The sequence below is a fragment of the Diadema antillarum genome, unplaced genomic scaffold (genome assembly GCF_040938485.1).
Source record: "Diadema antillarum isolate AM-2024a unplaced genomic scaffold, OU_Dant_1.0 seq00000119_RagTag, whole genome shotgun sequence".
In the NCBI taxonomy this organism is placed as follows: Eukaryota; Metazoa; Echinodermata; class Echinoidea; order Diadematoida; family Diadematidae; genus Diadema; species Diadema antillarum.
In genome coordinates this window covers 2,025,712-2,043,900 of record NW_027271200.1, presented here as the reverse complement: position 1 = coordinate 2,043,900, position 18,189 = coordinate 2,025,712, and the positions used below count along the sequence as shown (strand labels likewise).

The 18,189-nt window shown below is 37.0% G+C and overlaps 1 protein-coding gene across 1 annotated transcript in view; it reads left to right on the top strand.

Moving 5' to 3' along the window:
• The window catches only part of LOC139727139 (receptor-type tyrosine-protein phosphatase beta-like), a 59,532-nt gene that overhangs the window by 15,608 nt on the left and 25,735 nt on the right, over nt 1-18,189 (top strand). The window contains exons 8-14 of the mRNA XM_071638119.1: nt 1,824-2,081; nt 5,367-5,630; nt 6,531-6,794; nt 7,372-7,635; nt 8,999-9,262; nt 11,730-11,993; nt 14,901-15,167. Of these exons, the coding sequence (XP_071494220.1) occupies nt 1,824-2,081; nt 5,367-5,630; nt 6,531-6,794; nt 7,372-7,635; nt 8,999-9,262; nt 11,730-11,993; nt 14,901-15,167 (1,845 nt within the window). The remainder of the gene's footprint in view (nt 1-1,823; nt 2,082-5,366; nt 5,631-6,530; nt 6,795-7,371; nt 7,636-8,998; nt 9,263-11,729; nt 11,994-14,900; nt 15,168-18,189) is intronic.

Sequence of the window (18,189 nt, the reverse complement as noted above, 5' to 3'; positions counted from 1 at the left end):
CTTGATATTTTAGCTTTCATATAGTTTCGTCATTATTACTTTGTGTCCTATCTCCGTATGTAGATTGCATACCAAATTTACATTGGTATTTTTTCCTGGAATCTGCGTTTACAAGCTTTGCTTTTGCGGTTCCATCATGTTTAAGAATACAATAGAGAATTGTCTTATGTACATTATGTATGCTGGCACACTTTTTGTTCATGACCTGATTTATATCATATTTTGTATCTTGCTTGGTTTGTATTCTTTTTTGTTGTTGATGTATCTCGATGTCAATTGAAATATGAAAATAAACGTGCTGGAACTGTTCACTGTGTCTCGAGTGTAATACCAGTGCAGTTTCAGTAATTCAATTCAATTCATATCTGATATCCATGTTCCGAACCTAACAGTGGATTGTTTAAACTTCCTTTGAGGTTTTCAGCTCTATTCCAAAGGTTGCACATCAGATTGTTCAGTTACGACAATCCGGTCAAAGTACAAGAGCAGCCAACTGTCAGTCCACAAATGCTTTGCCTACATGAGATCATTCATATAACAGGCTAATGTCAATATCAGTTGCTGTTTGCGTTTCCATTTCATGGTGAGAATTTTTCATCACCACTTCCGTATTATGTGTATGCATAATATTATTTACAAACTATGAAAAACCAACGTGTTTCTACTGAAACAGTCAAAATTACGAAAAAATTTCAGAGGAAAACAAAGTTTGCTCTTATGCTATGAAGGAAAACATGACATCAGAGTCGTACTCTGTAGGTAAGTTGTTGACTGTTCAAAAAGTGTTTAAAAACCGTGCAAATATTGTTTTCACGGAATTAGCCAAACAGTTATTGTCAGTGTTAGTATCTGCTGTGTTTGAAGTATTAAACATGAATTATGACAAGCGGAGCTTTGCCTCCATAGCTCTGTACAGCTCCGCACCATTGATCTCAAATAAACAGAAATGTTATATAGCTTTGTATCAACAAAATTATCTCTCTCTCAGTCATAAATAATTGCTCTTGTAGCATTTATGTTAGGTTATACTTATATTGTAAACGAAGAGTGCACGCAGAGCTAACAAACTTCATACATCAGTTGTTATGTTATAAAAAAATCAAGAATACTGCGTGATGCTAGATTTCAATGTTCATTTGCTGTAAGTGCTTTGTGTAAATGTTTATTTGGCAACTCACTTTGCGTGTATGTAAACAGGGTCTTAACAAGAATTTTAGTTTTATTGGTACATGTACTAGTATAGTCCCGATAACGACATGAACCACTGAAATTAAAATTTCTGGAGTAACCGCTGCGTTTAAGCCATGTTACACTCTCTTTCAGACTATCTTTGAACTACATATAACAACTTTTTTTTTTTAAATTTTAAAAACTGTACACAGAGCCTTTCCAGCGAAACGTGATGAACACTAGACAAAATAAAATGTGACCACAGCAAAATCTGGTTTATCGATCTCAATATCAAAAAGATATGGTAATATCTTAAAATATTAATGTTATCGTGGTCATGGGTCAAGGTTGGTGGATACCTCCCTCGTACACATCCTCCTGGTTTTGCCCCCCCCCCCCATCTTGAAAACGGATCGACATCTTTGTAATAAAAGATAAAAAATATAAGTGGGCCTCACTTAAAAACAAAACAAAGCAAAACAACAAAGAAAAAAGTTCTGTAGGCCCTGACTTAGAGGGTGAATTCCTCACCTGTAGTTAAAACATAGTTGGCATGTAAATAAGCAGGCTGGTTTGCTAATTGCTTTGTCTAACAAAAATTCAGATATAAATCAGATAATAGGTGTATTTCCCTTTCTTATTCGTACTTTCAGCCAACTTGATCATAAACAATGAAGGCAGTACGGACTCTCTAAATGTGACGTGGACACCCCCGAGTGGAGCAGAGTCACAAAATGTCAGCTGGTATCTTGCCGATGGTGATGTAAATGACATCATGTATCATGCTGTGTTCAATGGCTCAGAATCACAATACCTGATCGAAGATCTGACAGCAGGAGCTCTCTATATCGTGACAGTCACCGCATACAATGGCACCAACTCGTCTTCGGCAGAGGAGGAGGGCCGCACACGTAAGTACAAGCACGCTGTGTGACAGAGAATTCCAGAAGTTGTTTTTTTTTCTTCTTTTTTTCTGATATGGTTGGTCTGATGTACCTGCATCTATACCTGCTTGTATGTAAGATGGTCCAGGTATTTATTTTTTTTTTTATCTAGAGGGTTTGGTGGATTTTGGTCATGTCCTCAAGTTAAACTTGTGTTCTTTTCTCGAAAGTGGTGTTGTAACAAGATCAAACTGCGTTCCGGATAGAAACTAACTTTTATCATCGTATCATAAAGATCACGAGGCCCTGAAGAAACAGGTTGGCCAAGTTTACCCTACAAACTATATATGGGATAATAAATGTAGCAGTTTGAGCCGCGGGTAAGCAATGATTATGCAGAATGCATTGCATGAAGGCTATCAAGATGAAATCACTATCAAAATGGACTAAAACATAAACACTCTCACAAACACAGATAATGAGAAACAGAAGAGAGATCTAATGATGGAAACAAATATAGAGTATAGTAGATTAAGGCAGTGTTAAGTGCCAGATAAACATACAACGCTGTATATCTCTTTCATTTTGCCCGTTCCATACTAAATTCTGAAATCCCCATAGACTTATTGCACAGGCCACCGCAGGTTCCCGTATGGAACGGGTAAAGAAAAAAAAAATGTATCGGCAGATATGTAAAACATTCATGAAACAGCCGGGTTGTGTGGATGAGTGTGTTTGTATTATGTTTGCTTGATGTAAAAATCATTATTCATCAAGTAGCATATTAATTTTGTAAACTTTAGATTCCTTACAAAAAGAAAAGGTTTTTTTACCTATTCAAAGTAAAATGCGAAGCATTTTTCCTTCATAGTGTATCTATGTTACTTGTGCATCTAAGTCCACTATATAAGCTTGCACTTAGATATATATGGCAAGACTTTTTCATTCTATGAATACATGCATGCATGTCATGAAGCTGCACTTATCAACTTCTGAGCAAACATACTCAAATTCAAGGGTCATAGGTCAACGTCAATTTCCAAAAATCCAGTATGCCTCCATAATTATCTCTACAATACCTGAAGGTATTTTCATGAAACGTTGTGCATGTGTGTAATACCAAGTAAAAATTTTCTAGAGAAAGTTTTAGGTCATGGGGTGAAAGGTCAGGTGCAAATACTAGAATTTCATGTTCTTCCTCCATATCTCGGAAATGGTATATAATACCTTCATGTACATGTATTGCCAAGCAATGATTCTGTTGGGAAGTTTAGGGTTATAAGGTCAAAGGTCAAGCGTCAAATATCAGGTTAAAATGCGAAAGTTAAATACTGGTGAAATTACAATAGTTTTGCACCTTAGAGATGAGTGAAAATGCTAAACTTAAACTTGATACACATTCTTAATTGCGTAATGATTCTGTAAGGAAAGATTTTGGTCATGGGGTTAAAAGTCAAGAGAAAATGTTAAAGTTTAACTATTTTTATCCATAATTTGAAAATTGCTCAAAGTGATGTCATAAAATATGGAGTACAGTGATTATCTGCACATCATGTAAAAACATTGTCACAGAGTGGCAAGATGTCATGTCAACCTATAATGCGCTGTAGCCGAGGCAAACCAGTCGCCATAGTTCTATCCCCCCCCCCCCCCCCCAATATGGTACAGATGTGATATGCGTTTTCCATGGTTGTGTACAGCCACTGCACGCTTAGCGTATTCGTAGTATACATTGGTTGCACACGTGATCATAGGAATTATATTTTCATGTTTATCATTACAGCCTGTGTTTACGTAAAGCACACTTGCTTCAAGTGAATTTGTGGAGACCTGCGTCAAGATGAAGGAGGAATTTTAATCGTCTTCATCCCAACTGCAATATTTATGTATAAACTGGAATATTTATGTATGAGTATACTAACAATCAGCTCCCTGAATTGTTTAAAGATATGTATATTACAAATTATAGCATTCATTCATATCCTAACCGTCATGCAACAGATTATCATTTGGAAAACCCTAAACTCATTATAGCTCAAAATTCCATAAGACATCATGGTCCAGATGTTTGGAACTCATTTAATGATGACCTCCTCTACAATGTTTTAAATCATCTTATAAAAACGTTCTTCTCGCAATGTACCACTCGAATTAGAAATTACGCTTTTGTTATAGTTCCCAACTCCTGAACACTGTATCTCATCGCTTTTCTTCTCTTCTCTCTTCCCTCTATACTCTTCCTATTCGAGTACCTTATTCTCGGGTTTTGTTTTGTTTTGTTCTTCTTTCGTCTTTATACATTCCACCTCATGTTGTCCTTTTTGGTCAAATGACATGTAAGATACTTTAAAGATTTACATTATTTGTTCTACGTGTGTATAATTGTTCCGTTCCTTCCTTTAGTTAAATAAAAATTGTTACAAGGCATTAATATGTTCCGAGGCCGTTGTCCAAGTTCAGCGTTTTGCTTATCGATAACGCTCTCCTCCACCTGTACACTTAAAGATCTGTAATGATATTTATGTATTATTTCACATGATTATACATTTGTAATGCGAAATTTTGTCTATATTTTCATGACTTGTGAATAATATGTTCGATATTGTTATACTTATATTCTGTTATGTACAAGTGGAGAAATAAAACCTACTGAAACTGAAACTGTGTAGTCGAAACACCATCCTCATCATCAGCATTGTTGAAATACCCGAGACGATTAAACAATGCATTTTGAATTGTACCCACGATATGCAACCCTAATTTCCCATGCATAGTATTTCCCAGCATGTTATGTCCAAGCATATCCTTCCTTTTAACTTTATTGATTATACTCCTTGGCCTGCTTTTGCTGGTAATTTACATAAACTGGTGTCCGATTGATGATGATTGATGTTCAATAAATTAATGATGATTGATGATTATTGATGTGTAATAAATTAATTACATAAAACTCACATCATATTCTGCTGATTGTCATGAAAATGGTATAATCCTCTAGATGTTCATTGGTCAATTAATAACACACACACACACATACACACAATCACATCATAAGCTGGTCATAGAAAATGCAAGTGTACACTTCTGGTTTATTGGTCAGTATAAATGACATGAAAGTAACGTCACTTTCTGGTCATGCAAAATTTCAAAATATATTTGTGATTGAAAGTCTTTATAACGACATTATAATTACGACATTCTGATGCAGTCTACCAGATTGTGACAATCCTATGATATCTTTATGACGTAAGTCTATTATCAGGGTGTTCTCTTGTGTCATGATTTTCGTAAAATCTTTCTCCTTTTAAACAGTACCAAACCAAGTGGTTCTAAGTCCAGGTGGTTCTACCACGGACGCTATAAGTGCAAGCTGGGATAAACCTGCTGGAGTGGTAGATCAGTACAATATCAGCTGTAGTAATGGCACTGCATCCCCAGCTACTATAGATGCAGACAGTGACCATCCTGTGAACGCATCCTGTACTGGACTCTACCAAGCTGGAGATGAATACAACATGACTGTCACCAGCATTAGTGGTGATCAGACCAATGAAGCTACCATCATGCTCGGAGCTTGTGAGTGTATACCTTCCGGTCACAAAACTCTAGCAAGCTGAAGCTAGATTTAATTGAGATTTAGAAGTTTGCTTCAACATGATATGCTAGATGGCTTCTGTGTGTGTTGTATGTATGTGTGTGTGTGTGTGTGTGTGTGTGTGTGTGTGTGTGTATCCTGATGAGAATTGAAATTCCTAGTTCTGCACAATAATTATGTGGAATTTTAGGAGTATGCTCCAATATTTGATATATAAATGTTGCTCTACCAATTGAGGTTCACTCACATACAGGAAATTTTATTTCATGATTTTTTTAAAGCATGATGAGAATACAGAACAATTTTTAAAAGAATATCACATTTGTTTTGGAATGATGATATATAGAAATATACATTCAAATGCTGGTAGATATAGAGGAAATTTGCATACATTTGTGGTTTAGGGCAATGAATTCTGGTCAAGCAAGCATTAAAGGGGAAGGCTAGTAACTGATCAGTGGGAATCAGTGGAAATGCTGGGAGATGATTGTTCCAATCCTTATGGGATTTATTCAAGAGTTCATTGTATATCTATTGTTGTGTGAAAATGATTTGCTTCAGAACGGTCTCATATTCAAGTAATGTGCAGATTAATGCTCCGTCACTGACCAGGGACGCTAACCTGGAAGCATTAAACTGCACATTACTTGAATATGAGACCATTCTGAAGCAAATCATTTTCACACAACAATAGATATACAATGAACTCTTGAATGAATCCCATAAGGATTGGAACAATCATCTCCCAGCATTTCCACTGATTCCCACTGATCAGTTACTAGCCTTCCCCTTTAAATGAATGACACACAGATGCATCGGTATGTATATTCATGCATTTGTTTTGAAAAATCATTTTACATTTTTCTTTTTTGTTTCAATAGTACCAAACCAAGCGGATCTAATTCCAGGTGATTCTACCACTGACTCTGTAACTGCAAGCTGGGATAAACCTGCTGGAGTGGTAGATCAGTACAACATCAGCTGTAGTAATGGCACTGCATCCCCAGCTACTATAGATGCAAACAGTGACCACCCTGTGAATGCATCCTGCACTGGACTCTACCAAGCTGGAGATGAATACATCATGATTGTAACCACCATTAGTGGTCATCAGACCAATGAAGATAGCATCACACTTAGAGCTTGTAAGTATATCTTTTGGATCACACAAGCCTCTCCAATTGTAGCAGGTTTTCATTAAAGTATATTAGTTTTCTTGAGATATTTTTGAGCTTCTCTATAGTGTGCCTCTTGATCAGAGAAAATTTTCTAGTTTACCTTTGCAAAATGGGTCAAGAGGGCTGTTGTGATCATTTACCGTTATTAAGTGTGCATTATCTGATGTGCATCAATTTTTTTCCACATGTTCATTATCTTCGAAACTGGTAGCTAGATTTTCTTGGACAAAGATTGTGATAGGAATTATCAGTAGAGGGAGGAAGATCATAGTGTGCACAAAACATGAACATTTTCATATCTCTTTGTGTTTAAAAATTGGTTCGTAGATTGTGACAAGCCCAGTCTCAGCAGACATCTTGGGGGGGGGGGGTGGTGGGGAGGGGAGGAAACTATAGGCCTATGACAAAATACCTTTATGAGCACTCCGTGGTGATCGGCCCAAATATGCAGAATTACTTGATTTTTATGATTGACAATTATGTTTCCATGTTCCTGAGAGTTGACTGGCGAATTAATGTTCTATTTTCTCTCTTGTTTCAATAGTACCAAACCAAGTGGATCTAAGTGCAGGTGATTCTACCACGGACACTATTAGTGCAAGCTGGTACAAACCTGCTGGAGTGGTAGATCAGTACAACATCAGCTGTAGTAATGGCACTGCATCCCCAGCTACTGTAGATGCAAACAGTGACCATCCTGTGAATGCATCCTGCACTGGACTCTACCAAGCTGGAGATGAATACATTATGACTGTCACCAGCATTAGTGGTCATCAGACCAACGAAGCTAGCATCATGCTCAGAGCTTGTGAGTGTATCTCTCAGTCACCGTATTCAACTGAAGCCAGATTTTATCAAAATGAAGAAGTTTGCTTCAGCATGATATGCTAGAGGGTTTGTGAATGTGTGTTTGTGTGTATATACATCTTACTTAGATAAGAAATTTCAAATTCTCTGCAGCGCACTCCCATTTCAACGAACACGGTTGGAACGGAATTTCGTTACAACGAAGTAAAAATTCAGGTTCCAAATTCATCATCATTAAAGTCGGTGGGCCAAAATTCGATTAAAACAAACATGATTATAGCGGAATTTTTCGTTATAACGAAGTCATTTCGGAGCGCCATTGACAAACAAAAACAAAAGAAATGTGCTCCGATGAAATGCTGATCGCTTACGAAATTACACAGCAGAACAAACATTTACAGAATGTCTGTGCATGAGTGAAGTAACGCTTCACATTTCATTGTGCTGAAATAGAAATCGCTTTCATTTTCTATGTCAAACTCCGTTTCCGACGAGAACTTACATTATTATGTTAATCGTAAATGAAATAGATTCATCATTCAGAAACAAACAAATTGTGTATGTATACCTCTTACAATTATTGTTATAGTAAACATTTGGCATTTGGCGTTATTCCCAAGGTTCATTAATCGGAAAATGAAATAACGCATATAAATATAGGGGGAAGGTGAGTATGGTAACAAACCTTAAGTATTCCACACCTTATCACGTTTTTTGATTAACTAACCTTCGGAATAATGAACCTTTTTCATTTTCGAATTAACGAACCTCCGAAATAACGAACAATAGGGTTATTTCAGTTCGGAATTACGAACTTACTTTCGGAAGAGCGCACCTTCGGAATAATGAACCTTATTTCATCTCCGGATTAACAATCCTTCGGAACAACCAATTTATGGAATAGCGAGCCGTCGGAATATCGAGTCTTCGGAATAACGAAACTATGCAATAACGGACCTTTGGAACGAACTGTAACCGAACTCCAAACCATCACTTTCGTACATATACATGTGTTTTCAAACTATTATAAAACATGAAAGTACAAACGACTTTATTCTTTGTTTTTTTTATGAAGAATTAAAACAAAATTAATGAGATAGCACCGCATTGAGCAGTGCTTGTCCACGTATGATTACCATTGAATTAATGAACAATTAACGTAGGGTACTACTTATGGTTTGCGTGTTTTCAGCGTATAGTGTATTTGTTCGGTTAAAAGGAAATTTTGATATTACGAAAATGATTCGGGGTTTAGGACCAAAATTTTGGTTAAAGAAGAACACATTTACAGATGCACATAATATGTATATTCATTCCTATGTTCTGTCATAATTTATCTTATTTCTTTTCTTTTGTTGCAATAGTGCCAAACCAAGTGGTTCTCAGACCAGGAATACCTACCAATGAAACAGTAAGTTTAAGCTGGGACAAACCTGCTGGAGTGGTAGATCAGTACAACATCAGCTGTAGTAATGGCACTGCATCCCCAGCTACTATAGATGCAGACAGTGACCATCCTGTGAATGCATCCTGTATTGCACTCAACACAGCAGGTGCTGAATACACCATGACTGTCACCAGCATTAGTGGTGATCAGACCACTGAAGCTACCATCACACTTTTTACCTGTAAGTATTCTGTTTGGTTGGTTCTGTTTTTTTTTCCTCTACTGGTTTTGTTTTGATTTTGTTTTGCTGTGTTTTAATTTTTTTTTTCATCTGGTATAGGGCACATCGTTTTTCACATGTATTTCCAGCCACGATTACAAAGCTTCCTCCGCCTATTTCTTCTTGGCATGCATTATAGACATAACAGTTCTCATCTCATACGCCTGCAGAGACTGTTGAATTTTAGATGAAAATGGAGACATTATGCACAAGAAATGTGTGAAATAATGCTGTGATAACACAATTCGGTTGGGTAATGACAAAAATGCGGAATATTTCCCCCAAAAAGTAAACCGGGAGTATTGCAGTTTCAAAGCATACCCTATCCAGATTGCTACGCGATGCTTTTGGGCCATAACAATACTACTTTATTCTCGCGAAAGTGAATCACATGCTGTTAGCTGCATGCGATATCATATCACTAGTCCATGGGCCAGGCCAGATATTGGTACCATCTGAGGTGGCAAAACCTTTTTGGTGTCATTTTGTTTGTCGGGCATAGATATGCTTATCAAGCTATGATAGCATTTCCAAATGAGTAGCTTAGTCATAGTAAATGAATTTTTAACCAATTTGGTCTCGTTTTTATATCCCTATACTTCTGAATCGAAACTAACCGCTATACTAAGAAGAGCACTGTCTTCTGTATGTTCCATAGAGCTGTAAAATGCAGCTCTATGGTATGTTCACAGGTGTTTTGTTGTAAACGCGGTGCGCTTAGTCTTTATTCAAGGCAGCGAAGAAAATATCCAAAGGTTATGATGTCCACAGCGCTTAGTCTTTATTCTAGACGGCGAAGGGAATATCCAAAGCGTATGATACAGTGTAGTATATCCTTTTATCTAAAAACAACAACAACAAAAGCAATTTCTCGTGAATTTTACCGTATCTTTCAATATTTATCATGAAAACGCTGAGACCACGCCAATGTCGCTTTATTTCCCTCTAACAATATAAGATAATGCAAAAACAATGTACCGGTACACTACGATACATTATAATGAATGATATTGTAAATTAACAGAGTGATTTTTGTTTAAAACTGATGTATTTGTTGCTAGGGTGGTAGAAAAACAGTAAAGGTAATCCCTTTTATGAGGAACTTTAGATATGATAACGGTACATTGGTCTAGATAAAGACTAAGCGCACCGCGTGACAGCTGTGGACGTCATAACCCTTTGGATATTCCCTTCGCTGCCTTGAATAAAGACTAAGCGCACCGCGTTTACAACAGAACACCTGTGGACATACAGAAGGCAGTGCTCTTCTTTGTATAGCGGTTTAGTTTCGATTCAGAAGTATAGGGATATAAAAACGAGACCAAATTGGTTAAAAATTCATTTATTATGACTAAGCTACTCATTTGGAAATGCTATCATAGCTTGATAAGCATATCTATGCCCGACAAACAAACTGACACCAAAAAGGTTGTGCCACCTCAGATGGTACCAACAACCCATTTTTCGGGTCTTGGCCCATGGACTACACTGCGAGTGCATGATTCGATCATCACATACTATAATATTATTGTAGTTATGTTCTACCCACGCACTACTGAGCTGGGAGGGCGCATCAGGATTAAAAGTCTGCTACATTTGTACTACAATCGAAATTATTTTACATCTTTGATCTTGAAACACGCCAAAACAACTCATTATCCTGGCAAGTCGCGTCAGCCAGAAAAAAAAAAGTTTTTTTTTTTTTTTGTTAGACCATGTCGATATTTTTGTCCAAATGTTAAAAGATGAATTTTGAACTCTTCTGAGAACTGTGTTTTAGCTTTAAGGGCTAGAATATGTTTGTTAATTTGTTTGTTTCTTGCAAAGCTTTCATGAATTTTACTTTTTGAGCTGGAGCAAAACATTTGATCAGCCTAATTTGGAACCCTCATAGGCAAGGATATCTGAAGTAGCTATTGTTTGCTTTTGCACATTATGTACACACAATGGAATCGTGTGTTGCACTAGTATAAAGAAAGGAGATATGTGACCTTAATGACAGGTATAATTTGCATGATCCTTGAATAAATTGATTGCATACAATGAGTGTTGCAACCAATATGCATCCAATGCAGTGTGACATACAAATTGACATTGCCATTCTCTCCCGTTCTTAACAGATTGTTATTTATAGGAGCTTTGAAGATTTGTTTTTTTAACATCGTACATGTGATGTATACACATTCAATGAGATTAATCGTTTTTTAAGTTACAAAATATTGATTCACTAACTTTGATTTTGATCATGGTCCAAGTCTCAACAGGACTAAAAAACACAATCAAAGCTATATCTAGAATCATAATGTTTTAAAAGCATGACATATACCCTTACAGGGTTGTCATCTTTGTATTATGCTGCTTTGTATGATTCCCCCTTCTGTAGCAGTGGATGTGATCAGAATGTGTTTGTTTTAATCCTCTCCCACAGTACCCAATGCTGTGGTCCTGGTGGAGGGCATGTCTACCACTGATTCGGTGAGTGCAAACTGGGTCAACCCTGCTGGACTGGTCTCTTTCTACACCATTGGATGCAGTAATGGCACAGCCAGCCCTTCATTCATCAACGTTACGGCTGGAGCTCAATACAATGCAACTTGTGAGGGATTACCTGTACCGGGTGCGACTTACACCATGACTGTCACCTCCTTCAGCAATGGACAGAATAATATGGCTGACATAATTCTCACTGCTGGTGAGCAATAGCAATACACGTGAAGCTCCCAATTTAATGTACAACATCAAATCTTAATGAATGAATTAAAAATGATAGCTTTAGGTATTCTGCTTGAATGATGCACAAATTTTGATAAGATAGTGTACAATATTTTGATGTCAGACTGGAAATCCTTATCTTTTTGCAACATGAAACGCTGTATGGGATATGCAGACAGTATGACTTAAAGTTGTGCTTTCATTTAGGCCTATTTATTGACTATTTATTTATAGGTAGTTCACGCATTTTACTACTATGTCACATACTACTGGAATATTTTCTAAAACTTCTGAGATGATTAAACATGATATTTTGATATACAGAGTTGTATGGGCTTTATGTGGTATGCAGGAAAGGGTACTACAGTAAAACCTGCCTTAGCGACCACCTGTCTATAGCGGCCACTGAAAAATCCCCCAGAGAGAAAAGCCCTAATAAAGACCCTGTGTATAGCGGCCACCTGTCTAACGCGACCAGCGACCACAAATTTTGTTTCCCGCGATAGATTTTAACCTGTCAATAGCCTCCAAAAACCCAATGGAGCCGAAGCCGAGCCGAAAATTCAGCGTGCTTTTCTGCTTTGTAGCCGTGCGGGCAACTTTCAGTGATCGCCACCGCTGCATTAATCCCCCATTCAGTCATAATAATGCATTAGTGTTAAGCTTTCTTCAAGAAAATACACATACTACTGTGCAACAATTTCGTATACACCGGCATGGTTAAACGCATGAAACAGATGGTGTGTGCATACGTACACATACATACATTGTAAGGATACAACGATGATACATGTATTGTAAGCAATGCAAACAAAGTTGGATTACCTGTCTATAGCGGCCACCTGTCTATAACGGCCACTTTTTTCCTTCTCCCTTGGGTGGCCGCTATAGACAGGTTTGACTGTAGATTGGTTCAGACTTTATATATTCAGTAGATACAGTTCGTGTATATCCCTGGCCAGAAGTTACAAATAAAGTTGATTTCCTGAGGCCCTTTACTGTTCATCTTATACCTTAACGACCTCAAAAAATCCTTCTCAAAGCGTTGATTATTGTAAATAACATTTCACTTTACATAAAAAAAAAACTCACTACATGCTTTTGAGTTTAGTCCCTGAGACTGTGACCCAAACATGTTACTGCTAATGATAAGAGTTTGTTACAGATTGATTTCAAAAAGTTTCTAGCGCTCTATTATAGACATTGTCTTCCTATGATGTCTAACATTAACCATAATTATTAGTAAATTGACATCGAGAAATAAAGGAAAAGAAAAAAAAACACTGAAATAATCCTGTTTTCCACCGAAAATTTCATTGAATGTATGCTTAGCTTTGATTTCTCCACACCGAAATTATGGTGTTCTTGCATGGGGAAATTAAACAATGTGAACATCAGACAAGTTCGTTATTAAACAAAACATGTTATTCGAATTATTAATCACGCTGATTGTCTCTCCCACACAAATCAATTATTTTGCAGGAATAAAATCCAGAAAGTAAATAAATTGTATATATATTTTAAAATGTTGGAATATTCATGTATCTTTATCTACGAATGGGGTACCGACAATTTTTCAAAATATTTTCTGAAAAAACAATTTGGTTTATATATCCTACTCGGCAGAATCAAATCATATCCTCTTCTATGTACTTTAACATTTTTCGCTAAAAATACAATCATGTTTACAGGACCTAAAATTGGAATAATTTGCCTCTCAAAATAACTCAGCAGTACATCTCTTTATGCTTTCAAATTTAAATTAAAATTACATTCACTGAATAGCTACTCAAGTGTGTTGGTGCAATAGACATCGAATAATAATATAAGTCATTCCGGTTCACTAATCATGCTGTTAAATAAAGTAGACTGTTTGTATCGTCATTTATTCTCTTTAGTGAGTTAACTTATTACATTGTATTACTTCTGCATCACAGAAAGTTTATTTTGCAGTTTTGCTTTTTGTTGTTTTGATATGATTATTCGTTTTATTCAATTTCAAATTAATTCCGCCCCTCCCTACAAAGCTATAAAAAATTCATATTTCCTCGGAAGCCTGCAATTGGTACAAGTTTTAGCTTTTCGTGGGTTTCCTTCATGTTTCTCTCTCTCTCTCTCTCTTTCTTTCTCTTTCTCTTCTGTTTTGAATTCGCGATATTAAATTATGACCTCTTTTTTTATTGAAAAACTTTGTGAGATCGGGGGGGGGGGGGTTCATGAAGCGTTTTGTCCAACAAATTTGCTCTCAGTCGATCAGATGCAAGGATTACTATTTATATAGCTTATACAACAGTTTGTCAGAGAAAAATCATAATATCTGACAAAACGCATCAGGAAATGCTTCCCTGTTATGTATTTTGTGTTACCACAAAGTATTGTTCGTTTTTGGAGAAATATGAAAATAAAGTATTTAATTGACAGTAAAACTGAAAAGTCACTCATATGCATGTTTCAGTGTACGTTCGATGAACCTGTATTCCAGCTTATTCTTGCCTTCATGATGAAGTTAAACTTTTAATTGTTACCTGCTACCACACGTTGATCTCCTAATTTCGATGTCTTCACATTTTTGAATACATGTTTACAATTTGTCCATTGATGCAGTGAAATGTACAAGAGACTGTGCAGTCAACTCTTAGTAATATACTTCATTAAGAAAAGTAACTTTTAGGGGCTTAAACATCTGCTCAGAAGGTATTAAACATTAAAGATATATATTTTTGAACAAATAGCAATTTTTTTCCTTCGCCAACAAAATCACTCTGTCTTGTAGATTTCCTGGCTGTGGCATTTGCAACTTCTTGGCAACGTTATATAAATGCGAATATGATGTGTATGGTTTACGAAGTTTATCTGACGGACGCCAAATTTGCATTCTTTTTTTCAGTACCCTTGCCTCTGAACCTCCAGCCCGATGTATCGACAGAGACATCAGTAAGTGCTGTATGGAGGCACCCTGGTGGTGTGATTGAGAAATTTGCGGTAGAATGCAGTGAGGGAGTGCCAGGTGACATCACTGAGGATTATTTGGGAGATGAGGACCTGTATCAGGTTTCATGTGAGAATGTGAGTACCCCTGGGGATACCTACCTGATGACAGTGACCAGCATCAGCGGTCGACAGGAGAATCCAGCGACAGTGAATCTGACTGCACGTGAGTTGCAAGATGAGAATTGCCATGGCAGCTTTGAGAATGTAGCCATGGAATGGCGAAGATATATTTAGGTCATTGTCCTGCATGATATTCGCAAGTCAATCATCAGCGCACTTGATTGTGTTGCCTGAGTTGATCGCACAGCACAATTCTTCCTTTTATTGGTAGGACCTACACCCTAAAAGGTAATACTTTCCAGGGGCGGATCCAGGAATTCTGTAAAGGGGGGGGGGGGGGGGGGGCGCAGCTAATATTTCTGGTGCCACTTCCGGGTTTAATTTCATTTTTTTCTTTTTATTTCTTTTGTTTTTAACGAAAAATAAAGGGGGCGTGCGCCGGTTGCGCCCCCCCCCCCTCTTCTCTGGATCCGCCACTGCTTTCCATAGAAGGAACTGCAATCTGTTTCCCCTTAAGACCAGGCGTCCACTAGGGCGCGGACAAGTCGCGGACAAGCCCCGGAATGCAAATTTGGTATTCCGCACTCCTTCGGGAACCTGTCCGCACGTTCCTGAACGTGTCCGCTCACTGTCCTAAACATGTCCGGGCGTTTCCGCGCCTTCGGGAGAGAGAAAAATTTCCGCGTCCAAATTTTGATCGAGACCAAAATCTGGACGCGGAAATGAACTTCCTGACACCTTCGGCGACTTGGACGATGTCCTGACGATGTCCCGCTTGTCCGGAACCCTTCCGCTCCTTCCGCATACGCTCCGGAAAGAATTCCGCGGTGTGGGGAAGCTTCGCGAATGAAAGCGGAAGACACCAGGAATGTTTCAGGACAGCGCGGAGCCGATGCGGATCTATATATGCCAGTGTCCGGAACCGATGCGGAAATTTTGTGATCCAGACACGAAAATGTCGACACTTTCCGCGAGCGTCATGCCAATGAAACGCAAAATGAGCTAGAAGGGAGGCGAGGCCCCCATGCAAATTAAATCTTTTCAGAAATTATTTTTCATCTGAGTGACTTTCCTGGTTCCTATTACTTACTATGGTACAATTTCCTTTATGTTGTTTTCGTATTTTATTTGCAAACAAACTAGGTTATCCCATGGAACAGCCCAGCTGAAAAATCACAAAAGTAGGTGGAAGTACACTCAGAAAAAAAAAGCATAGAATTTTTGGCTAAATGTTAATGTATGATATAAACATGAATAAGTTGTTATTCATACGTAAATGCTTTCTAATGATACAACATATTAGAACAAAAGACGAATTCATCACACTAAAAAGCATGAATTCAATTGCAAAGATATACCTGTGGTCTCATTACAATGCAATATCTTTGAAGCCCAAAATAACAATGAAAGCTAAAGATAATGGAGGAAAATGAAGAATTTTCTGTCAAACCAAAATTCAAGTGAAATGAGAGAAAAAGCAATAAATCATGAACTCGAAAAAGTATTAGATTTCTGTCTGTCTTTTTTTTTTTGCTGAGTGTATATATTTAAGTACACATTAAGAATCAAAAATCATTTCAGAAATATTCTTTACCTAAATGATTTTCGAAGTTGTTATTACCTAATAATTTTATCTTCTCTTTTTGTTTTAGTTGCAAATAAACTCGATTGTCCAATTTGACAGCCCAGCTGAACCCCCCCCCCCCCAAAAAAAAAACACTTTATTGACAATAGGCTAGTAAGCTCTAAGCATGAAAAAAAAAAACACTTCTTGGACTTGAATCATTGCAAAATGTTCAAAAGTGATCAAAATAAGAGAGATTTAGAGATGCACAAGGGTACAAATGAGAGAAAGAAAAAAAATAATGATTGGAATCATTTTGGCATGCTCTGCAGAAGTATCAAACAAAACATGTATATACTTCACGATGGATAAAGCACATGTGTAAAAAAGGGAATAAAGAATATATATATAATATATATATATATATATATATATAATATATATATATATATGTATAATATATATATATATATATATATATATATATATATATATATATTATATATATATATATATATATATATATATATAAGTAACAAAACTGCAACAAAGTTCATGCTGTATTCACCAACGGTTTTTTATTTCTTGTGAAGAAATAAACCGTTGGTGGTGAATACAGCATGAACTTTGTTGCAGTTTTGTTACTTATCTTTTTATCTTGCCAACACGTGGACTACCTTATCAACATATATATATATATATATATATATATACATATATATGTATATAAATTTACATTTTTATATATATTATAATATACATATATATATATACATATATATGTATATAAATTTACATTTTTATGTATATTATAATATACATACATATATATATACATATATATATATATATGTGTGTGTGTGTGTGTGTGTGTATGGTTCAAAAATTTTGCGAATATCATCCATGTGACTGTAGGCAGAGACAAGATTGTTCTCCCAGATGAGACAAATAAAAAAAAAATGAGTCGTCAGCCGACATGCAGACAATCCTATTCTTCGACTTTTGGTGATCACATTTATAAAATGATATTGACATATCATATCAATATAATATCAGCAGCTACTGCGGAAGCACAACAAGGAGCATCAATGACGGCTAGCAGTCAAATGAGGAAAAGTCAAAATCAGTGCCAAATTTATACCTTTCCATTTTCCTGGTATTGTCCGCAGTTTGTCCGCATGCCTAACTGACATTGTCCGGAAGGCATCCTGATTGTCCGCGTTCATTCCTGGTGTAATGCCCCAGTCACACAGTGCTTTACGATGGATTACGTCCGCCGCGGATAGATACGAATGAGTGGACGCAGGGGGACGCAGCGTGGACGCAGGCATCCGCAGGGACGTATGTAGACGTAACTGCCCGTAACTCATCCGTAAAGAAACGCAAAATGACGTCGCCGAACCTGCGAAATTTTGAAATGTTCAAAATTTCGCAGAGGGACGCCACGGACGCAAACTTACGCAAGTAACCGTAACCAAACGTAACTATCCGTAACTGAACGTAACTACCCGTGGCTTGGACGCATACCATCCGCAAAAGAATTCACCTTCCGTCCGTTTGC